The sequence below is a fragment of the Bos indicus genome, chromosome 8, assembly GCF_029378745.1.
Source record: "Bos indicus isolate NIAB-ARS_2022 breed Sahiwal x Tharparkar chromosome 8, NIAB-ARS_B.indTharparkar_mat_pri_1.0, whole genome shotgun sequence".
Classification (NCBI taxonomy): Eukaryota; Metazoa; Chordata; class Mammalia; order Artiodactyla; family Bovidae; genus Bos; species Bos indicus.
In genome coordinates this window covers 60,406,244-60,427,637 of record NC_091767.1, presented here as the reverse complement: position 1 = coordinate 60,427,637, position 21,394 = coordinate 60,406,244, and the positions used below count along the sequence as shown (strand labels likewise).

The 21,394-nt window shown below is 42.8% G+C and overlaps 1 protein-coding gene across 4 annotated transcripts in view; it reads left to right on the top strand.

Annotated features, from left to right (window-relative positions):
- GNE (glucosamine (UDP-N-acetyl)-2-epimerase/N-acetylmannosamine kinase) overlaps positions 1 to 18,993 on the top strand; it is a 59,847-nt gene extending 40,854 nt beyond the window's left edge. For 3 of the 4 annotated variants that reach the window (XM_019966196.2, XM_019966198.2, XM_070794750.1), the window contains 9 exons: positions 33 to 185; positions 594 to 806; positions 3,069 to 3,156; positions 3,889 to 4,099; positions 8,242 to 8,371; positions 8,705 to 8,926; positions 10,786 to 10,968; positions 13,565 to 13,681; positions 15,256 to 18,993. In XM_019966196.2, the coding sequence (XP_019821755.1) occupies positions 33 to 185; positions 594 to 806; positions 3,069 to 3,156; positions 3,889 to 4,099; positions 8,242 to 8,371; positions 8,705 to 8,926; positions 10,786 to 10,968; positions 13,565 to 13,681; positions 15,256 to 15,491 (1,553 nt within the window). In that variant the 3' untranslated portion in view covers positions 15,492 to 18,993. Of the gene's footprint in view, positions 1 to 32; positions 186 to 593; positions 807 to 3,068; positions 3,157 to 3,888; positions 4,100 to 8,241; positions 8,372 to 8,704; positions 8,927 to 10,473; positions 10,631 to 10,785; positions 10,969 to 13,564; positions 13,682 to 15,255 lie in introns of those variants that run through there. The other variant, XR_011568100.1, reaches the window with a different exon arrangement.
- Positions 18,994 to 21,394: the final 2,401 nt, after the last annotated feature.

Below are 21,394 nucleotides of genomic sequence, written 5' to 3'. Positions count from 1 at the left end.
TGAAGCCATGTGATTTGATTTTCTTTAAACAGGTGATGATGTAAAACCTAAAGATTACATTGTCGCACTTCAGCACCCTGTGACCACTGACATTAAGCATTCTATAAAAATGTTTGAATTAACATTGGATGCACTTATCTCATTTAACAAGCGGACCCTAGTTCTGTTTCCAAATATTGATGCAGGTAATTGAACTTGAAAATATTCCACCTACCTTTCCAGTTTTTTGCTTCTATCATGTCTTCTTTTGACTGACATTCCTGTCCTGCTCATCTTATCATTGAAGGCCATTCTATTCTGAAATGTATTCTGATTTTCAAAGGGTCATGACCAATTTTTCAGTAGGTTGAAGAGTTTGCAATATTATTGTCAAATCTAGTAGAAACTTAGTAGGAAAGAAATACTTCTAAATCTCCACTCTATATTTTCATGTTTAGTCTCTTCCCTCCAGTTTCCATTCATGAGAAAATGCAGTAGCCAAGAGATATAAACCTTAGAAGTTGAGTTGACCACAGTAGAATAGCCATTAGGTATTTCTTGTGAAAATTTTTCCTTTATCTTGTAAACCATTTAACAGTTGGTTCTTTCCATAGGAAGCAAAGAGATGGTTCGAGTGATGCGGAAGAAGGGCATTGAGCATCATCCCAATTTTCGTGCAGTTAAACATGTCCCATTTGACCAGTTTATACAGCTGGTTGCCCATGCTGGTTGTATGATTGGGAACAGCAGCTGTGGGGTACGAGAAGTTGGAGCTTTTGGAACACCTGTGATCAACTTAGGAACACGTCAGATTGGAAGAGAAACAGGTATTTACCTTTATCTTTCAACTGACTAGGCTTACTACATTTGTTTGCATTATTACAGGTATGCATGTATCAGTGCTGTCATATGTGTTTATGAATAAATGAGTAAATGAGGTTAATGACCAACTGTAGCCTGAAACCTGTAGATAGCACACATATTACCAAAGTTTTTAGGGCCCTTCTTGTATTTTTATTGTCTTTGTAATAGCAGAGCTAAAAGTTTCTTAGTTAATTATGGTCTTTAATAGTTGTGTTTGAGAATGTGATTGAATTGTTTAAGTATATGAATGCTAGCCTTTCATCTTCCTGGGTCCAGTAAAATGAAGGGAATCAACAATACCCTCACACTCCTGGTTTGAGCAGTGGGGGGTTCTCTTTCCTGATACGGAGGACCCTGAGGAAGGACAGTTTGGGAGGGGGTAGAATTAAGAGTTCTCTGCGCTGTGCTTAGTTGTGTCCGACTCTTTGTGACCCCATGGCCTGCAGCCCTCCAGGCTCCTCTGTCCATGGGGACTCTCCAAGAATACTGGAGTGGGTTGCTTTTTCCTTCTCCAGGGCAACTCCCTGACCCAGGAATTGAACCAGGGTCTCCTGCATTACAGGAGGATTCTTTACCAGCTAAACCACCAGGCAAGCCCAAGAGTTCTCTGATGGCCATGTTAAGTCTGAAATGCCTTTTAGATATTAGAGTGGAGATGGTGGGTTAGCACCTTTATTGTTCCAGGAAGAGCTGAAATTGAAGATAAAAATTTGAGAGTGACTGGCAAATGGGTGGTGTTAGTTAGGATATCAGTTCAGCTGCTGTAACAGACACAAGAAAATAGTGCCTCAAATAGATTTTCTTTGTTTCTCACTGGTAAGTCATCAGAGACTTAGCTTCCATCTATCTTTTTTTTTTTCTGTCTTCTTGATGGTTGCTCCAGCTCTTGCTGTCACTTGACACATTGGCACATTTTAGCCATTGGGAAAGGAGGAGAGGGGAAGATACCCTTCCCTCTAAAAGCACAACTTGGAAGTTGCAAGTATTTCTTCCTACATCCTATAGAATGTTGTCACGTGGCCACATCCAAGGGAAGCTGAAATTTATGTATAATCTTTAACTGGGTGATCAGATGTCAAACTAAAAATTCTGCTACTGATACAAAGGATATTGAGGATAATGCCACACTCTGCCAGGAATGATACTGACATTTAAAACCAAGGGTGAAATGAGATTACCCAGAGGGGATCATGTAAATAGGGAAAAGAATGGAGCCCAAGACCAACCTCTGGAGTCTTTCTGATGAGGAGGGAAGAGCCAGGAAGAAAGACTGAAAAGGAACTACCAGAAAATCTGGAGTGTGATATTAAAGCCCAGAAAAGAAAGGGTTTCAAGGAGATGGTGTTGAATGATGCTGAGAGTTCAAGTAAGACATGAACAGAGAATTGAACACTGGATTTGGCACCAGGGTTGTCTAGCAAAAGCAGTGTGTCCTTTCTGCTACCACACTTAAAAACACATGCCCTCCATCCTTTCCTTCTTGCCTTCTTTACATGGGAGGGTGTGGGGTATGGGGTCACCCCTGCGTGTCCATTGCTCAGCCTTCTGTGTTCTAGATCCCCACCCTCCTGCTTCTCAAGGACTATCAGTCATCCTTTTTCTTCCATGTTGCTTCCTTAGCATTTAAACATGCCTGGGCCTCTGGTATGTTAAAACTATAAAACAACCCCTTCTCTCACCCAACAACTCTCCCCAGCCACCACCCTTCTGCTCTGCTCTTCTTCATAGCCAAGTCTGTTAAAAACATGTCATTGTCACTGTATTTACTCCCTCAAATTGGTCAGAAAATGTATGGAGAGAATGTGACTGTATCAACAGCTGACTGGCTTATCTGACTGATACCCTGGCCTGACCAGCTGATCCAGCAACTGGCTGAGTAGATGGAAGTCAGGGCAGATGAAGAGAGTGGATGTGCTGGATGACTTTATGAATGACAAGTGGATACTGGATTAATTACTTTATTTATTTCAATAAAGAAACCAAAGTTTGATTTATTGTCTTTGGGAATAAAGGAATCTATGGCCCTCAAGTATTTGATATATGGACATATTTCTGCGAGTGCTTGCAAAGGTATAAAGTAGAAAAGTGCATTTCTCTAATAGAAGACGACTTGTTTGAAGCCTTCTGGGTTTCAGGACTAATTATGAGCACGACACACTGCTCATTTCTGTCTTCTCTGGTTTCTCCCACTTCTGAATCACCATGACGTCACTGGACTTACCTAGGGGAGAATGTCCTTCATGTCCGGGATGCTGATACCCAAGACAAAATATTGCAAGCGTTGCACCTTCAGTTTGGTAAACAGTACCCTTGGTGAGTGTATACTTTTAAAGTGATTTAAAAGGGGAGTTGCCTTGGGCACCATGTTCAAGCTGTTTATCCTAACAGCATTCTCACTCTGCATTCTGAGGGGTCCCTGTCTGCTGGTGAGATAGGGCTTGTTAATACCCGCTATGACTCTACCAAGGGTTCCAGTGGAGAATAATTTATTTGTCTTAGTTAATTAATGTAGCACTTCTACCAGGAAATATTGCTTTAGCCTATTTTGAATTTCTGTAAGTATTAGAAAATAATGTAACTGATTTTCTTTAAAAATAATACACTTCAGCATTTTAATTTAGACTATCCTTTCTGTTTCAAATTAAAGATGTTTTCCTTTACTTGAACCTTTTTTTCTGAAAATAACTTTTTCCCCATAAAAGTAAAGATAAAAAGCAAAAAAAAAACTTTTTTATTATCCCAAACTATGATATATTGGCTTAAAAGAGGTAATTTTCCTTTGATCTTACTGGGATTTTGTTAATGATATCTCAGGCTGGAAGTAGCTGTATTTCAATCAACAGCAGTTTTAGATATTCCATTGATAATATGAAGGTCCTTAATTAAGTGTTGCTGAAGAGATCCAGGTGTTGTTTTATAGTTTAAAGGGAAAAAGCCCAAACTATTAATTACCTGAAGTTTCAGATTCCAATAATACCGTGTCCTCCATATAATTTAATATGTGCAAGGAAACACTTAATTTAGTTGACTTTTTGGACATTGCAGTTCAAAGATATATGGGGATGGAAATGCTGTTCCAAGGATTTTGAAGTTTCTCAAATCTATTGATCTTCAAGAGCCACTACAAAAGAAATTTTGTTTTCCTCCTGTGAAGGATAACATCTCTCAAGATATTGACCATATTCTTGAAACTCTAAGTGCCTTGGCTGTTGATCTTGGCGGGACGAACCTCCGAGTTGCAATAGTCAGCATGAAGGTAAAATAACCCCTAAGGTTATAACTTTACATCCCACATGAGTAGTTGATTTTCTTAAAATATGGTTGGAAGGTAGGACTATAAACATACATAAGAGCTTGGACTCATTTGCCAATAGTATTGACTTATAGGTCCATTACAATGCTTGTCTTACTATTTACTAATCACTAACATTTTAAAGAGGTAAAATTCTCAAGGAATTCAAGTTTGTAGATTTGAGCTGACAATGGGAGACCCATTAGACACCAGAGAGGGCACCTACCATGCAGGAGACCTGAAATTCTATATTCAGTAACAGCTTGGAGCATGAAGCATGTTGATTACTCTCACTGCCCTGGGGAGGGTATCTTCAGATGGTGAGGGGAATTGCTTCTCCTCTGAATCACGATTTTAGTTGAGTTCAGCATACCTTCAATCTCTTAAGCAAACCAGCACCATAACGTTGACAGTGCCTTTATAAAACACCAAAACGTCCATGATAAAATAATCTTTGATGATGTAACAAGGAAGAATAAAGTTACCAGAAAAATCTTTGAAACATTATAGGTGTATGACGTTTCAGGAGTCCATGAGAAATATAAAGGACTTTAAACACAAAGTTGTTTAGATCAATTAAAAAAAAAAGCAAAACAAAACATGATTTTATCTAGTGAAGCCAAAGGGCCTCCTTTATAAAATTTTTTGCGGGGGGCCACACTGCGTGGCTTGTGGGATCCCAGTTCCCTGACCAGGAATTGAACCCAGGACCTTGGCAGTAAGAGTGTGGAATCCTAATCACTGAACTGCCAGGGAACTCCCTATAAAAGTATTATTAGGGAACTTCCTTGGTGATTCCTTCCAAGAATATGCCTGCCAATGCAGGGGACATGGGTTCAGTCCCTGCTCGAGGAAAATTCCACATGCCTTAGGAGCAGCTAAGCCTGTGCACCACAACTGCTGAGCCCAAGTGCCACAGCAACAAAGACCCAGAGCAGCCAAAAACTAAATAAACTAATTTTAAAAATATTACTAGAAAAATGTTTTCTTTAACATATGATGATGATGATGTGAAGTCGCTCAAGTCGTGTCTGACTCTTTGTGACCCCATGGACTATAGCCTACCAGGTTCCTCCGTCCGTGGGATTTTCCAGGCAAGAGTACTGGAGTGGGTTGCCATTTCCTTCTCCAGGGTTCTTAACATATATTCCATATCAATGACCAACACCCTCAATAGTGGCAGGTCCAAAGATACACTTATTAAAATCAAGTGGAAAAGAAGGATATTTTCTGCAATGTTATTTAACATAATTCTCAGAGTTAGGAAGGGAGTAAAGCAAGGAATGAACAGCAAAAATGGCAATTGTGCACAGGATAAAAAAAAAAATTTACTTATAGATAATATGAATAAACCAACAAGCTTGTAGAATAACACAATTGAGTAAAATGGTTAGATATTATGATAAATATGTAAGTATCAATAACTTATATGAAATTGCAGATAAAGATTTGAGTTTTTCTGTAGGTGAGTATTTGTCAACCCTGATTGCACATTATTAGTGTTACATGGAAGCTTTAAAAAATTATATGGATGCCTGGCCCCCACACTAGACTAGACAGATGCCAGTCTCTGGGGGTAGGAACCAGGCATCAATATTTGTTCAAAGCTGTCCAGGTGATTCTGATGCACAGTGAAGGTCAAGAAGCACAATGAGGTTTACTTTTAATGACAATCGTTAGTGACAGTTTTAACCCTTGTAAATGGATAAAAAGCCATTAATGGGTTTCCCTGGTTGCTCAGTGGATAAGAATCCACCTGGCGATGCAGGAGACATGGGTTTGATCCCTGATCTGGGAAGATCCCATATGCCAGACCAGCTAAGCCTGTGCACCACAACTATTGAGACTGTGCTCTAGAGCCCGGGAGCTGCAACTACCGAAGCCCTAGAGCCTGTGTTCCGCAACGAGCCACCGCAATGAGAAGCCCATGCCCCACAACTAGAGAGTAGCTCAGATCACAACTAGAGAAAAAGCCCACACAGCAATGAAGACCCAGCACAGCTAAAAATAAAAAAAAGAAATTTTTTAAGTCATTAGTAACAGAAGAATGGAAAAAGAGATCATATTTAGAACAACATAACTTCTAAGAAAAATCTAAACCAGAAAACTATGTGACCTATATAAAGAACATCTAAAAACTATAAAATAGAAAGCCTTAAAAATCTCCTGGATGGGAGTGCTGAGTATTTTTTAAATGCCAGGAGTTCCCAAATTGAATTGAGTTTAACATAATTTTAGTCAACATTTCAGTGAGGCTTTTTAAAGTTTAACAACATCATTCTGAAATTTCCTTAGAATACACAAGTGGGAAGAGCACAGAAAAAAAAATTAAAAACAAGACTAATTAGGAGGGACTGCTGAGGTCCAGCCCCGGCTGATCCAGGGTATTCGAAGGAGAGACGGCTTCTGCGACCTATTTATTTATTTATTTATCAAAGATATAAAGAGTAATAGAATGAGGATAGCTCAGTAGGAAAATTCAGTGGAGGAAAGAGGCTGAGTAGCTTGGTTTACGCAGAAAATCAATATAACCTGTGACACCAGGTTAGCTCTGACCACGGAGGCCGCAGGTGCCCTCTCGAATAGCGGAAGGTGCCCCACCTTAGATACCTTCTCGAGTGGGTCTTAGAAGCCCAGGCAAATAAATGGTCGCAGAGGATTTCCGCGCTCCAGATGGAGACTCAGCTGGAAGTTAAGGAGAAAAATGACATGGGGAGACCAAGCTTTGGTGAGCAAGGCCCGTAGCTTTATTTTCAACAGGGGCTTTTATACCCTAAGTTACACATAGAGGATAATAGGGGATGCAAAGTCAGCAGTCTTTGATCCTTATCAAAAACCAGGGTTTCTTTCCTGCAAATTTATTGTATACAAATGGTTTAGGTGATTTACATCATCTTCTGGCCAGAAGGCCTATTAACATTTTATGACTCTTGACAAAGACTTATTTTCTCTAAGAGTAATTATTTTAAGGTTTGGCGCCATCTTCCGAAGGTGTTAGATAAAATTTCATTCCTATAGGGCGGACGTGTAATGGGTTTACAACAAAGGAAAGAATTTATTACCTTAAGGGTCTAAAGTTGCTAACACTAAGGCCACTACTTATTTATTCTACATACCAACTATATTAATTAATACACATTCAAGGATACAATACAGGGGATGTGAAAACTTGGCAGCAAGCATTGGCTCATCAATGAAATCTTTTACTAGTTTTATTCTGACAGTTTCTAACTCTCTGAGAGGCTCTAAGCTATTTGAATATCTTAAGCTTCCCATGCCTCTCGAGGCTGGGAGACTGTAAACAATCGTATGCATAGCTGTAGGAGTCGGGGTAAACTTGTCAGGCGAGTTAGAGAGCTATCTGAGGGGTTTGGATTTAAACACTCCTAATTGCCCAGGAACTTTATTAATTGGAGCTGTAAGTTAACTCTTTGACAGAGAGAGTGAGATGGTGGTGGGGGACAGCCCCCAGTAAAATCAGAGGTAAGAGCACAAAGCAATAAAGTAGGCAGACTCCGGTTTTTTGGGGGTAGATGCTCGAGAATATCCAGGGGGACTCCTGAGGCTCGATCCCGCCTTTGCGTATGCCGAGCCTCCTTCCTCATGACCTTTGTCACAAGTGGAATGCCTCACCGGCTCCCGGCAAGGGACTATGCCTGATTGGTACTGAAACATGTCACCAAGCACAGTAATTTAATAAACATCACAGTTTGATACCATTATTGGCTTCAGTTATAGAAGATGATTAAAGTTTACTTAGCATTTTTATTTAGTTGCCTCAGTATTTAAACAAGGGAATTTTGTCAACCTGAAAGAGTAAAATATGACCTTTTAGTGAAGAGGCAGATTAGCCAGAAGTGAGGGCCCCTCTGGTTGGCTGTGGAGTTGTCATTGCTGCAGTGGCCATATGCCAGGTTGGCTTTCTGGAAACTAGTTGGGTGTAACCAAGGGCTGGCCCAAGCCAGCAGGGGCTCTCTTCCCAGGCAGTCATCTGAGTCTGCAGTACTGTGCTAAAGCAATGTCTGATTTATCATGAGAAAGGTCAGAGATTCACTGTATACTCCTCGGCTAAGACCAGTGAGACAGATCTGGTTTTTCTCTTTCAGGGTGAAATAGTTAAGAAGTATACTCAGTTCAATCCTAAAACGTATGAAGAGAGGATTAATTTAATCCTACAGATGTGTGTAGAAGCCGCAGCAGAAGCTGTAAAACTGAACTGCAGAATTTTGGGAGTAGGTGAGATTGTGAATTACATATCCAAGCATGTTCACTCCCATATACAAATTTTGCCAAGTTCTGATGCACGACGCGGAGCATCAGCTCACTGTCGTATGTGTAGATGGCTCCAGTCCTGTCTATGGGCCCTCAGCAAACATTGTGAAAAGCACTGATGGAACTCGCTGTCTATGGGGAGGCACAGGTTTAGCCTTACATTACCTTGCAGTCCTTGGTAATGTTTGTTTTAGGAGATCTTGGGTGAATAATTTGTGTTCTAAGCCCAGAAAGCCAGCATAGTCTTCTGAGATTGCTCAACAAAATTATTTTCCTTGTGTTTGTTGTGGAGCTCAGGCATTTCTACAGGTGGCCGTGTAAATCCTCGGGAAGGAATTGTGCTGCATTCAACCAAACTGATTCAAGAATGGAACTCCGTGGACCTCAGAAGCCCCCTGTCTGACACTTTGCATCTCCCCGTGTGGGTAGACAATGATGGCAACTGTGCTGCCCTGGCAGAAAGGAAATTTGGCCAAGGAAAAGGCCTTGAAAACTTTGTGACACTTATCACAGGCACAGGTAAGAGTAGAGAAGGCTGCTTCGGTTCAGGCAATTTTCACCTTCCCTTCCTGTAAAGCCTGAAGGTGAGAGCTGAGAATACCCAGGTCTTTCCTGAGCATGTGCCAGGCCCTGGGCACGAATGTGACCTTCTAAATTGCCAGGAACTGTCAGAGCTCTTCTAAGCCCTTATTCCGCAGAGCTTCTCATTGCTAGTTCCCCAGCCTTTCTTCCCACTCTTTGGTTAGTGTATTGTTTGTCACAACTACCATCTATTGCCCTCAGCAGTAGAAACTAGTAAGTATGTCTTCCTTTACATGTCTTTGACAAGTGCCCCCTGGGTAGCCTCTCAGCCCTGGGAGAGTTCTGAGGAGGGTGAGATAAAGACCAGCCCTTTGAGCTAGTCCACCAGGAGCCACCAAGCAGGTCTAAACAAAGCACCACAGTGTCTTGAGAATAGTTCATTCTCCTCCCTCCAGTATTGCCATCCTGGGCAATACTACATACTGGGAATATAGGCTGTTACTCATGGCCATCGCCAAGCTGGGAAGTAAAGGGTGGGGGTGATGGGACCAGAAAATGCCAGAAATCTCTAAGATTCAGCTTGTTTTCTCTCAATTCCCCTGTTTGCTGTAAACGTTTGGTTAGTTTCCAGAGTTCCAAAAAAAGTTGATTCTGACAGTTTTTACTAGTTTATCATTGCTTTAGTGGAGGGGTGGACTTTTGGAGTTCCTACTTCTTCACTTCTGCTGATGTTCCAATTCGTTTTTTACACGAGGAAACAGATTCAGCTAGTCAGTGTTGGAGGCAACACTTGGTCTCACATGTTTCTCCCTTCAAACCCTGTGTGCTCTTCAGCTCCATGTCAGACTCCCTCCCTAAATGGAGCATGCACTTAGTCTCGGACACAGTTTTAACAGCTTGGATATCATTTCCTAGTTCAGAGGAGTACATGCTTAAGTCACTTCAGTCATGTCCAATTCTGCGACCCTATGGGCCATGGCCTGCCAGGCTCCTCTGTCCATGGGATTCTCCAGGCAAGAATACTGGAGTGGGTTGCCATTCCCTTCTCCAGTAATAACCTGCAAATTAGAGGAGTGCGGATTGAGGAGTAGGTGCCACAGAAAGTAAGAGAGGGCAGTTCTAAAATGCAACACCTATTAAGGCAAAATGCCCTTTCTAACTCCTTAGCTCCATGACAAAATTCACTGATATTCATAATTATTGAATCATACATTTTTAGACAAGGTGGCATTAAGAAGAGCCAAAACTATTTAATATTCTGTTTAAGAAAGCAGGTGTTTAAAAAAAAAACAGGTGGTGTATGAAACCTTTTAAAAAGATTATCTTATCTTGGATTTTCCCCAAAGCAGAGCCTGAGGCAAGGAGTTTGGTGTGGGTATTTTATTTTGGAGGTGATTCTGAGACACAGGAATGAGGCGGTGGAAAGAGTAGAGCAGAGCAGGAGAACCGTTAGAAGATGCATTATCAAAGCTACCTTGGAAGCCTGTAGAATCCACCCAGAGCTGTCCACTACATCTGCTGGCTCCTGTCTCTCCTTGTTGAAGGTTGCCTCTGGGCAATGTGCTTCCATGGCTGCTGGCTCTTACTTGAGTGCTAGAGAAGACCTTGGTGAGAACCAAGTTGAAATCACAGTGATTCCAAGCAGATGCAACAGAGGGCATCAGAGGACCAGCTAAACATTTCCATCCAAAAGGATTCCAGGTGAAGTTTTGATACTTAGTAAAGTTTTAGCTATTTAAGGAAGTAGGCACCATACAGGACCTCACATTCCGAAGTCTGCTAACAGAGGAGGCATCGCCATTAGCTCAGGTTTCTGTTTTCAGAGCCACTTCAGTGATTGTCATCTCTCACTATAGGGATCGGCGGGGGGATCGTCCACCAGCATGAACTGATCCACGGCAGCTCCTTCTGTGCTGCAGAGCTTGGCCACATTGTGGTGTCCCTGGATGGGCCTGATTGTTCCTGTGGAAGCCACGGGTGCATTGAAGCATATGCCTCTGGAATGGCCTTGCAGAGGGAAGCAAAAAAGCTACATGATGGTGGGTTTCTTTCATCTGAGGGATAAATAGCCAAGTGGTAGTATTTTCAAAATAGATATTCCAGAAAGAGCTAAATGCTGGAAGCCAGAACTTTCAAGCTTTTTACTCTCTAGAGGAAAATCAGGACTCCGCATACTGAAGCGCAAAGCCCCCCTGGTCCTGACCCCTATTAACACTCTTCCTCTCCAGCAGTGGACAGGGACTAGGGTCTTGAGCTCCAGGAGAGCAGGGGAGATTTCTGTCATTTTTGTCTTCTCAACCCCTAGCACAGGTTGGGTATCTTATTACAGATGTAATGGAGAAGTAAATGGATAAACACACAATTTTTCAAGTCTGAGCGGTCATTTGAATTACAGCTGTTTCTGGACATGTTATAAAAATCAAGATGGTTTCCAGTCTAATATAAGAGGGAATCATTTAATATCATTATAATATGGTGTGTCAAGTGCAATGAGAATGATGGCCAAGGAACATAGACGCATATAGGAAGGACACCAGTGTCCCTTCCCTTCCCTCTCCAAACAGTGAAGGGAGCATTAGGCTGTCTAGTTGAGTCAGAGGGTAAACAGAATTACTGAGGCAAGTTTGGATGAGCCAGGCAGCACTTCCAAGCATAGGAAACAGAGGTGTTGGTGCATAAGGGCAAGGCAGGGTATAGTGTAGCCAGAGGTTTGCCAGGACCAGCAGCTAATGGAGAAGCCACTAAAAAAGTTTAGGGAAAAGACAGATCTGAATTTTAGGTTGTTCACAAAACTTGTTTTCTAGGAAGACAATGATAGTTGAATGGAGGATGGCTTTAAGGGGGACAGTGTTCTGTATGACTTGCAGTTTTCTGGTTGGGTAACTGTGGTTGGGAATGTAGGGAAGGAATAGAGTCTGGCAGATGATGATGGTTGGGAACCAGTGGGATGTGCAGGAGCAATGCGCAGAAGGCAGCTGGCCACAGGGATCCGATGCTCAGGATAGGTGACGGGGCTGGACTTGGAATCCCTGGCACTGAGGTGGGTATTACGCCTGTGAATGAGACTTGGAGTGAGATGAACTGAGGGTGGAATCCTGTGAAACACGAGTACTTGTAGGCAGAGAGGAAAACCAGGAAAGGGTAAAGCCACAGGAACCAAAGAGGGAGTGTTTCAGGGAGAGAGTGGTGGGTAGTGTCAAGTGCTGAGCAGAAGGAAACCGGAAAGTTCATTGGTTTGACCCTGAGGAAGGACACCATCTGAAGCCCTGAAAACAGTGTTGATTTTCTACCTCATTTTTATCATCACCCCCACTAAGAAGTCTAAATGCTTAGACACTTTTTCCTAGTCATTCCACCCCATGAAACTTGAATACCACAGATACGTTGTTTGTTTATGTACTCTCTGTATAAAAAGAAAATTTTTTTGCCCCTAAGAATCAGTTTTTGCCCCCATGGGGATAAATGCTTATCTTAAAGAAAGAAGTTTGGTCAGGTAGTGAGAGCAGAAAACTAACTACCCTGAGTAGGAGGGAAGAAGAATGCCTTGAGCACGAGCCATCTGGGTGCCCACACGGGCGGAGAGGAGCCAGCGAGGGTGTAAGGAGACAGTGGGAGCGGAAGTGGGGGTTGAGAACACAGGAGAGGATCTGGGGAGGAGCCCATACAGGCCCTGGGGAGGCAGGGAGGAGTGGGCTGCGAAGCCCAGGTGGGGGTGCGAGAAGGAGAGGAGCCAGGTCGTGAGAACACAGCCCTGTTTATAGGCAGGGGCAGAAGAGTAAAGGGAGTTCCTGCCTGGAGGTGTCCTCTCCCTAAGAGGCCAGAGATACTGACAGTGGGGGCAGGGATAGACAGTCTGAGGAGATGAAGGCTGAGAAGGGCCCTGAAGGGGACTGGCAGAGTGGACAGGGCAGCTGTGAGGGCCCCTGAAGACAGGAAGCCCCCAGCTTTTGTCTAGATAACCGTCTTCTTGGTTGGGATTTTCTCCCATCAGAGATGGAGTAATAGCAGATGAGGAGGGAGAGTGATCTAGGTTGGTGACTTGGCAGCGTCGGGGCAGAGGACAGGGACTGTAGATAACAACAGAAATATATACATTTAGCATTTCCTCTGGCCAGCACCTGGAATCCTGCTAGGGTAGGTACTGTTACCCTAGCCTTAGAAGAGAAACGCGTGGAGGTGACGCATGTGGGCAGGGTAGCGTGCGGCCAGTGGGAGTGGAGCTGACAGCTGAACCCAGGTCCGTCAGCTTCGGAGGCGCTGGGCCTTCCTGCTGCTGTGGGGCACTGGCAGCAGCCTTGCATCTCAGCTAGACAAGGAAGGAGATGAATGCAGAGAAGTGCTGGTAATTTGCAGGAAAAAACACTTCATGACTGTTTAATACGGAATGGAGAAGCAAGGGAGGATTTCTAGTTAGAGAAGTTTTGGATGATGTATAACCAGGCTGCAAAGGCCTCTTTGGCAGATGTAGTATATGGATATTTATGATGATTGCAAAGCTTTTCAAGTGCAAAAAAAGATGATCAACTTCCCACTTGGGGGCCTGCTGCCCACAGATACAGTTCTAAGTGTGGCCTTCCCACGGGGCTGCTGCAGCTTGTGAATGACTGCTGCTCCTTCTCGCCTCTGCCCAAACAGAAGACCAGCTCTTGGTGGAAGGGATGTCAGTGCCAAAAGATGAAGCTGTGGGCGCACTCCATCTCATCCAGGCTGCAAAACTTGGCAACGCAAAGGCCCAGAGCATCTTGAGAACAGGTGAGCACACAGCTCTGGGCAGCTCTGCCTGGGGGGAGCCTGGAGCTCCCGCAGGCGCCCAGCTGGCCGCAGGATCAGTGCTCTGTCATGTCTGTGAAGAGGTAGTTTTTCTGCTCACTGAGACAAGGAATTGCATTCAAGGTATTTGGTAGCATTGCCTTTTTTTAATTGGAGTATAAATGCTTTACAGTGTTGCATTATTTCCTGCTGTACACCAGTGTAAATCAGCTCTGTGTGTGTGTGAGTGTATCCCCTCCCTCCCACTTCCCCTGTGCTTCCCCTCTAGGTCGTCACAGAGCACCGAGCTGAGCGTCCCACCAGCTGTCTATTTTACACGTGGTAGTGTATACATGTCAATTCGTCCCACCCTCTCCCCTCCCCCACCCCTTGTGGCCACAGATCCATACTCTGTCTGCACTTCTATTCTTGCCCTGCAAATAGGTTCATCACCACCATTCTTCTAGATTCCATATGTATGCGTTAATACATGATGTTTTTCTCTTTCTGACCTCACTCTGTATGACAGACTCTAGGTTCATCCACATCACTACAACTGACTCAATTTAGTTCCTTTTTATGGCTGAGTAATATTCCATTATATTTATGTGCCACAATTTCTCTATCCATTCATCCGCTGATGGACATCTAGGTTGCTTCCATGTCCTGGCTGTTGTAAACAGTGCTGCAGTGAACAGTGGGGTGCATGTGTCTTTTCGATTATGGTTTTCTCAGGGTATGTGCCCAGTAGTGGGACTGCTGGGTCATGTGGTAGTTTTATTTTCAGTTTTTTAAGGAACTGCTCTGTTCTCCATATTTAATTTTTTAAAGACCTTCCTTACTGTCCTGATTGTACTGTACTGTAATGGTTGTATCAATTTATATTCCCATCAACAGTGCAAGAAGATTTCCTTTTCTCCACACCCTCTCCAGCATTTATTTTTTGTAGACTTTTCGATGATGGCCATTCTGACTGGTGTGAGGTGATACCTCATTGTAGTTTTGATTTGCATTCTGTAATAATGAGTGATGCTGAGCATTTTTTCGTGTGCTCATTGTCCATATGTATGTTTTCTTTGGAGAAATGTCTGTCTAGGTCTCCTGCCCTTTTTCTGATTGGGTCATTTGTAGTATCGTCTCCCGCTTCCTTTTGTCTGTGTCGGGTCTCCATTGCTGCTCAGGCTCTCTATAGCTGCAGGCTTTTTGCTGCAGTGGCTTCTCTTGGGGCACAGTGCGGGCTCTAGGGCACACAGGCTTCAGTAGTCGCAGTGCATGTCTTAGGAGTTGCGGCTTATGGGCTCTAGAGCACAGGTTCAGTAGTTGGGGCGCATGGGCCTAGCTGCCCCGTGGCATGTGGAATTTTCCCAGATCAGGGATCGAACTTGTGTCCCCTGCACTGGCAGGCGGATTCTTAACCACCAGATCACCGGGAAAGTCCATAAACAGCTTTAAAAGCACTACTTCCCATGAGGCCGTATAGGTGAACTATTCCTGGCTAGTGCCCTTTTTCACATTCCTCTTTGACTTTGGATAGAGCTCTCTCCCCAAAACTTATTTTAATTTTTGTTTTCCTGTAGCTGGAACAGCTTTAGGTCTTGGGGTTGTGAACATCCTCCACACTATGAATCCTTCCCTTGTGATCCTCTCTGGAATCCTAGCCAGTCACTACATCCACACTGTCAAAGACGTCATCCGCCAGCAAGCCTTGTCCTCGGTTCAGGATGTGGACGTGGTGGTTTCCGATTTGGTGGAACCTGCTCTGCTCGGCGCCGCCAGCATGGTCCTGGACTACACGACTCGCAGGATCTACTAGGCCTCCCAGGAATGCACGAGGACAGAGACTCGAGAGCTCCTTGGTGGAATCAGGTTGTCTTCTAGATGAGCATTTATTAGGCAATCTGGCAGGTGACTATGGCAGAGAAGTTTTTGCTTTTAGTCTCCTCTTCCAAAGTCAGTTTTCCCAACCTGATTTTGTAGATGCTGTTCCTCCTGGGGTTATTTCAGCTCAAACCTTGTCATACTCTTCTGTGCCAAAAGGAGCTACAACAGTAGCCAAGGACGCCTTAGGACTCCGTTTACTAGATGTACCACTCAGACCTGCAGGCCTTGCTTGGGGTGGGACCTTGATACTGGAGTTTTGGTTATTAATCCTTCCTCCTCTGACCCTAAATTCAGAACACAGAAAGGGATCCAGTCAGGGAATGGAAGGAAATCTCACCACGAAAGGCTTAAGTAAACTCTTAAAAAGCAGTTTTATTGAGGTATTTTTTTAAGTGCACAATTTGATAAGTTTTGACATCTATATGAAATCATGGCCACAATCAAGACATCAGGTGTATCTCTCACTGCCGTACGTTACTTGCTGAAAGACGTCGTTTGCTATTACTCTCTCAGAATCTTGAGCAACTGTAGATCAGAGGTCTGAGTTACAGTGGCCTTAGTGACCTTGTCCTTATCTTCTTAAGGACCGCTGAGAAGCCACTAGGACTTACAGTCTCTGAAAGGAGATTAACCGTCCCAGAAGGATCTTTGCTACTGAGAACAGACATGTCTCTCTTCAGTAGCTTTTCATATTGTGTTGAATATGACTGGAGTACTGATAAAGGCAGTGTTTATTGTGTGTTATATACCTAGAGCCCTGGTGGCTCAGACTTACCATCTGCCTACAATGCGTCTGCCTACAAAGCAGTAGACCCAGATTCAATCCCTGGGTCGGGGAGATCTCCTGGAGAAAGAAATGGCAACCCACTCCAGTATTCTTGCCTAGAAAATCCCATGGACGGAGGAGCCTGGGAGGCTACGGTCCATGGGGTCGTGAAGAGTCAGACACGACTCAGCGACTTCACTTTTGCCTAGAGCCCACATCCGTGAATCTGGATTCTGGCTAAGTAAGATTCTATGTTTGTATTAGTGTCAAGATGCAGAGGCCAAGGTTCTTGCTATCAATTTCAACCTGGAAGAAATACTAATAGCCACCACTTATTAAGTGCCTACTGTGTGCCAGGCTCTGAACTTGGTGCTTCATATACATTATTCTAAATTCTCACAACCAGTAAGGTAGGTGTTTTAATTTCCATTTTATAGAACCCCAAACTAAGTCTTAAGTGGTGTGCCTAGAACCACATGGCTAATAAGTCTTAAAGATAAGGTTTGAGGCGGGTCCCTCTGTGCTTTTTCTGCTAAGCTACACAACCTCTAGTCATATCAAAATCTTCCAAAGTGCAAATATATTCTGATTTACTCCAGGCTACCGAAAGCTTTCACAAGAATATCTCAGTAGCAAATGAATTGATTTATCCTTGACACTATCTCTCAGTGGTGAATTTAATAAAATATTCTTGTATGCTATGGAAATTTTGCCAATATAGTATTTCATCTAGTGACAGGTTTTTATGGGTACTTTTAGACAATCTAAAAATTAGCATATGTTTTTCAGATTTATTATTTTAGGGAAACCTAAAGGTTTCTACAACATATTATTTCACTTGTTCCCATGTAAAAGAATCAAGATTGTATTTGAATTCCTTCCTTCCTTGTGGGTTAATGTGAAACCCACATTAAGCAAATGTGGGTTGGCTGATTCCTAGAAGTCTGTCAGCTCTGAAATAATCTCCAGGTCCTGGTTGAAACATTCCATGTTGACTCCTGGGAAGGAAGCTTGTTGGCTTGGCCATCAGTGTCTGGGGCCAGTCAGTGTACTGTGAAGGGGCATCCATTGTTCCTTGGTGAAATCTGCAACCACTGTATATACCAGACAGTTGCATTGCTATCAAGTTTCATACCAAATATTTGGAAGAATGGTACTGAATCTATAAAATCAGAACTCAGTTTTTATTAAATTCATGGAAAGGCTAATATATTCCAACATAATTATTACAACTAGCTAAAATCACATAACTTATTTTAATGTAAATATTTTTATGTTACTGTTCTGAGCCAAATTCTAAAGAAAAAAATAAATTATTTCCTTGTGGAAATCCTGACATTTTTCTATTTTGTTTTGTTCTTAATTAGCTCATTAGCTAAAAACATTTCCCTCCCCAAGAGATTTGTTATACTGCTTACTATTTGAAGGTCTTTAAGGTATTTAATATTGACTTAACAATCCCCCCAAAAAAAACCTTAATAGAAAGCATTGTTATGTAACTTTAAAAATACATATATTGCAAAATGATTACCACACTGTTTACCTAACATCATCACAATCCATAGTTAAAAGTTTTTTTCCTTGTGATGAGGACTTTTAAGATTGATTTTAGTAGCAACTTTCAAATATGCCTTATGGTGTTATCAACTATAGTCGCCATGCTGTATATTACATCCCTGTGACTTTTGTAACTGAAAGTTTGTACCTGACCCTCTACACCCATTCCCCACTTCCCAACCCCGTCTGTGGCAACCACTAATCTGTTCTCTGTGAGCTGGGTTTTGTTTTTTTAAGATTCCACATAACACTTAGATCATAATGGTATTTGTCTTTCTTGGTCTGCTATTTACTTATTTAGTATAATGCCCTCAAGGTCTATCCATCGTTCACAAATGGGAGGATTTCATTTTTTTTAATGGCTGAATACTATTCTGTCATATATATTCACACCACATTTTATCCACTCATCTGTCAATGGACACTTAGGTTGTTTCCGTTATCTTGACTGTGTGTGTAAGGCTGCATGTACCTCTTGGAGTTGAGTGCTTTTGTTTTCTTTAGATAAATACCCAGAATTGGAATTGCTGCATCATATGGGAGTTCCACTTTCAGTTTTTGAGGTCCCCCCATACTGCTTTCCATGGTGGCTGCACCAGTTTGCAGTCTCGCCAACAGTGCACAAGGGTTCCCTTTCTCCTCCTCCTCTCCAGCACTTGTTATTTCTTGTCTTTTTGATAACAGCCATCCTAAGAAATGTGAGGTGGTATCTCACCGTGGTTTTCACTTTCATGATTAGTGATACTGAGCACCTTTTTCATTTCCCCAGTGGCCAGCTGTATCTCTTCTTTGGATAAATGTCTATTCAAATCGTCTGCTCATTTTTAAATTGTTTTTATGCTATTGAGTGTATGAGTTCATATATTCTGGATACGAACCCCTTATTGTATGTATGATTTGTAAATATTTTCACCCTTTCCGTAAGTTGTCTTTTTGTTGCTAGCTTTCATTTTGCAGAAGCTTGTTTGTTTGCTGTGGTCCTGCTAACTGACCATATACGTGAGTTTATTTCTGGACTTTTTACTCTGTTCCGTTGACCCATGTGTCTGTTTTTATGCCAATTATTGTTTTGATTACTAAAGCTGTGTAATACAATTTGAAATCAGGGAGAGTAATGCTATCAGCTTTGTTCTTTCTCAAGATTGCTTTGGTTACTGAGGTCTTTTCTATTTCCACACAAATTTTAGGACTTTCATTTTTGTGAACAAAATGCCATTGGAATTTTGATAGGCTACACTGAATCTGTAGATTGCTTTTGGTGGTACGGACATTTTAACAGTATTAATTCTTCCAGTCTATGAGCATGAAGTCTGTTTAAATTTCTTTCATTGGTGTCTGATAGTTTTTAGTGTTGGTTATATTCTTAGGTATTTTATTTTTTGATGCAGTTGTAAATGGGACTGTTTTAATTTCTCTTCCTGACAATGTTATTAGTATACAGAAATGCAACAAATTTCTATAATTGTTTTTATACCCTACAACTTAATTATTAGTTGTTATTGGTAACAGTTTTTAGAGTTTTTTGTATATAAAGTCATGTCATCTGCAAATAGTGACAGTTTTATTTCTTCCTTTCCAATGTGGGCATTTTTTTTTTTTTTTTTCTTGCTTAAGTGCAGACACTAAATGCTGAGCACTCACTGAGTTCTTGGACCAACCCCTTCCTTTTTATGAAGCCCCACGTGGGTAATGTAGGCATTGGAGACAATTCAGAGTTACCACTGCTGTGTAACAAACCACCTCAAAGCTTAAGAGGCTTAAACAGTAATCATTTTCGCTCATGGTTCTGTGGGTCAGGAATTTTGGAAAGGCTCTACCTGGCAATTCTGACTCAGGGCATCTGATGTGCTTGCAGTTAGGCAGTGGCTGGGGCTGGAACAGGGCTGGCCATGCATCTCTTTGCTTGTAGTTTCAGGGTCTCTCCAGGTAGGCTGGTCTGGGCTTCCTCATAGCATGGTGGCCTCAGGGTGGTAGAGATTTTTACATGGTGGCACAAGGACTACCAGCTTGTTTGTTTCAACAAACCAGCCGTAAGCTATGTCGCCCTTTACAACCTAGCCTCGAAAGCATATAGCATTACTTCTGTCATATGATGCAGTCACCCTTAATTTGGAGAAAAGTCAGACTTTACGGACCTAACTGCCACATCTACCTTCAAGACACCCATCCTATGTGAGACGCAAAACCAGGCCAGATGACACCATCAAGACATTATCAAAAGGTAAGCTGTCCCACGTAGAGAGGGTCATGGGAGCTCAGGGGAAAGGAAAGGCATCACGTTAAGTGGCCTTTGAGCTAGTTCTTAAACTGGACTGTGATCTTTTCAATGACATTAACAAGGCCTAGAAGCAACAAATGGTTGGTGAACAGCAGCAAGCAATTGCTTGACTGAAATCTCGGGTGGCTAAAGGGGAGGAAGAGCAGTAAGACCAGCAATGCAGCCCAGATCAAGGAATGCCCAACTAAGTAGCTTGGCGAGGGGAAGATAGGCCAAAAAAGTAAACATTCCTGTCCCTCCCAGACATAATTACCAAAGAAGAGACGGTGGACTTTCCTTCTTGGCAATGGCAAGACCTAACCCTGCTCACCCACCTCCTGAGTGTGGCACTACAGGTGTTTACACCAGTCTGTATCCTGGAACTAGTATCAGGTAACTCTAGCACATTTCTGAAATACGGTTTTATCCATCCATCACCTATAATGTGACAGGTTCTGAGAGCAAGTAGTGAATGTGTTGATGCCTGAAATGGGAGTACGTCTCCTACAGGTACCTGTTATGTGGATCCGTGTGGTCCAGAATGTTATGTGATGATGTAAATGTTCCATAGTCTGCCCTGTGCAATCCAAATGCATCCTAACTACATGTGGCCACAGCACATATGAAAAGGAGCTAGGGCTAGAATTGTGTTTTTCATTCTGACTGATTTAAATAGCCACTGTAGCTACTGTACTGGCCAGCAAGGTCTAGATGAAGGATTTGACAACAGGAATATGAGCAAAGTGCTAGGAATGGCACAGATCTCAGTGTGTACTACAGGGATTCAGAGAAACAGGGCCAGGCATGCTCATGCCATCCTGACTCAGGTTTACCTGGCTGAATCCTAAGGAGCAAGTGTCTCACTAGGTTCTATTGCCCAGGGAGAACCCTGCTGAAATACACTACCCAGGCTCCTACAGTCAGGGACAGTGACAAACGAGCCACCTGGGAGAAAATGTCCAGGGTGAAGAGGGGATTCATAGCTCTATCTTCAGTGGGCAGTGAGAGGTTAATTTTTAGCCAACCTTAGTGGGCTGCCGTCTATGGGGTCGCACAGAGTTGGACACGACTGAAGTGACTTAGCAGTAGCAGTCCTCTTTCAAATGGAAACATCCACAGACTCCTACTACAGACAGCAGAAACTCAGAGCTGTTTTAGTTCAAGGCAGGGTGGGCACCCAATGGCTGTGCCTCCTTAGCCCTAGAAAGGATAAAAGGAAATTCCTCACTGACCTCACTCCCAACTGCAGCACACC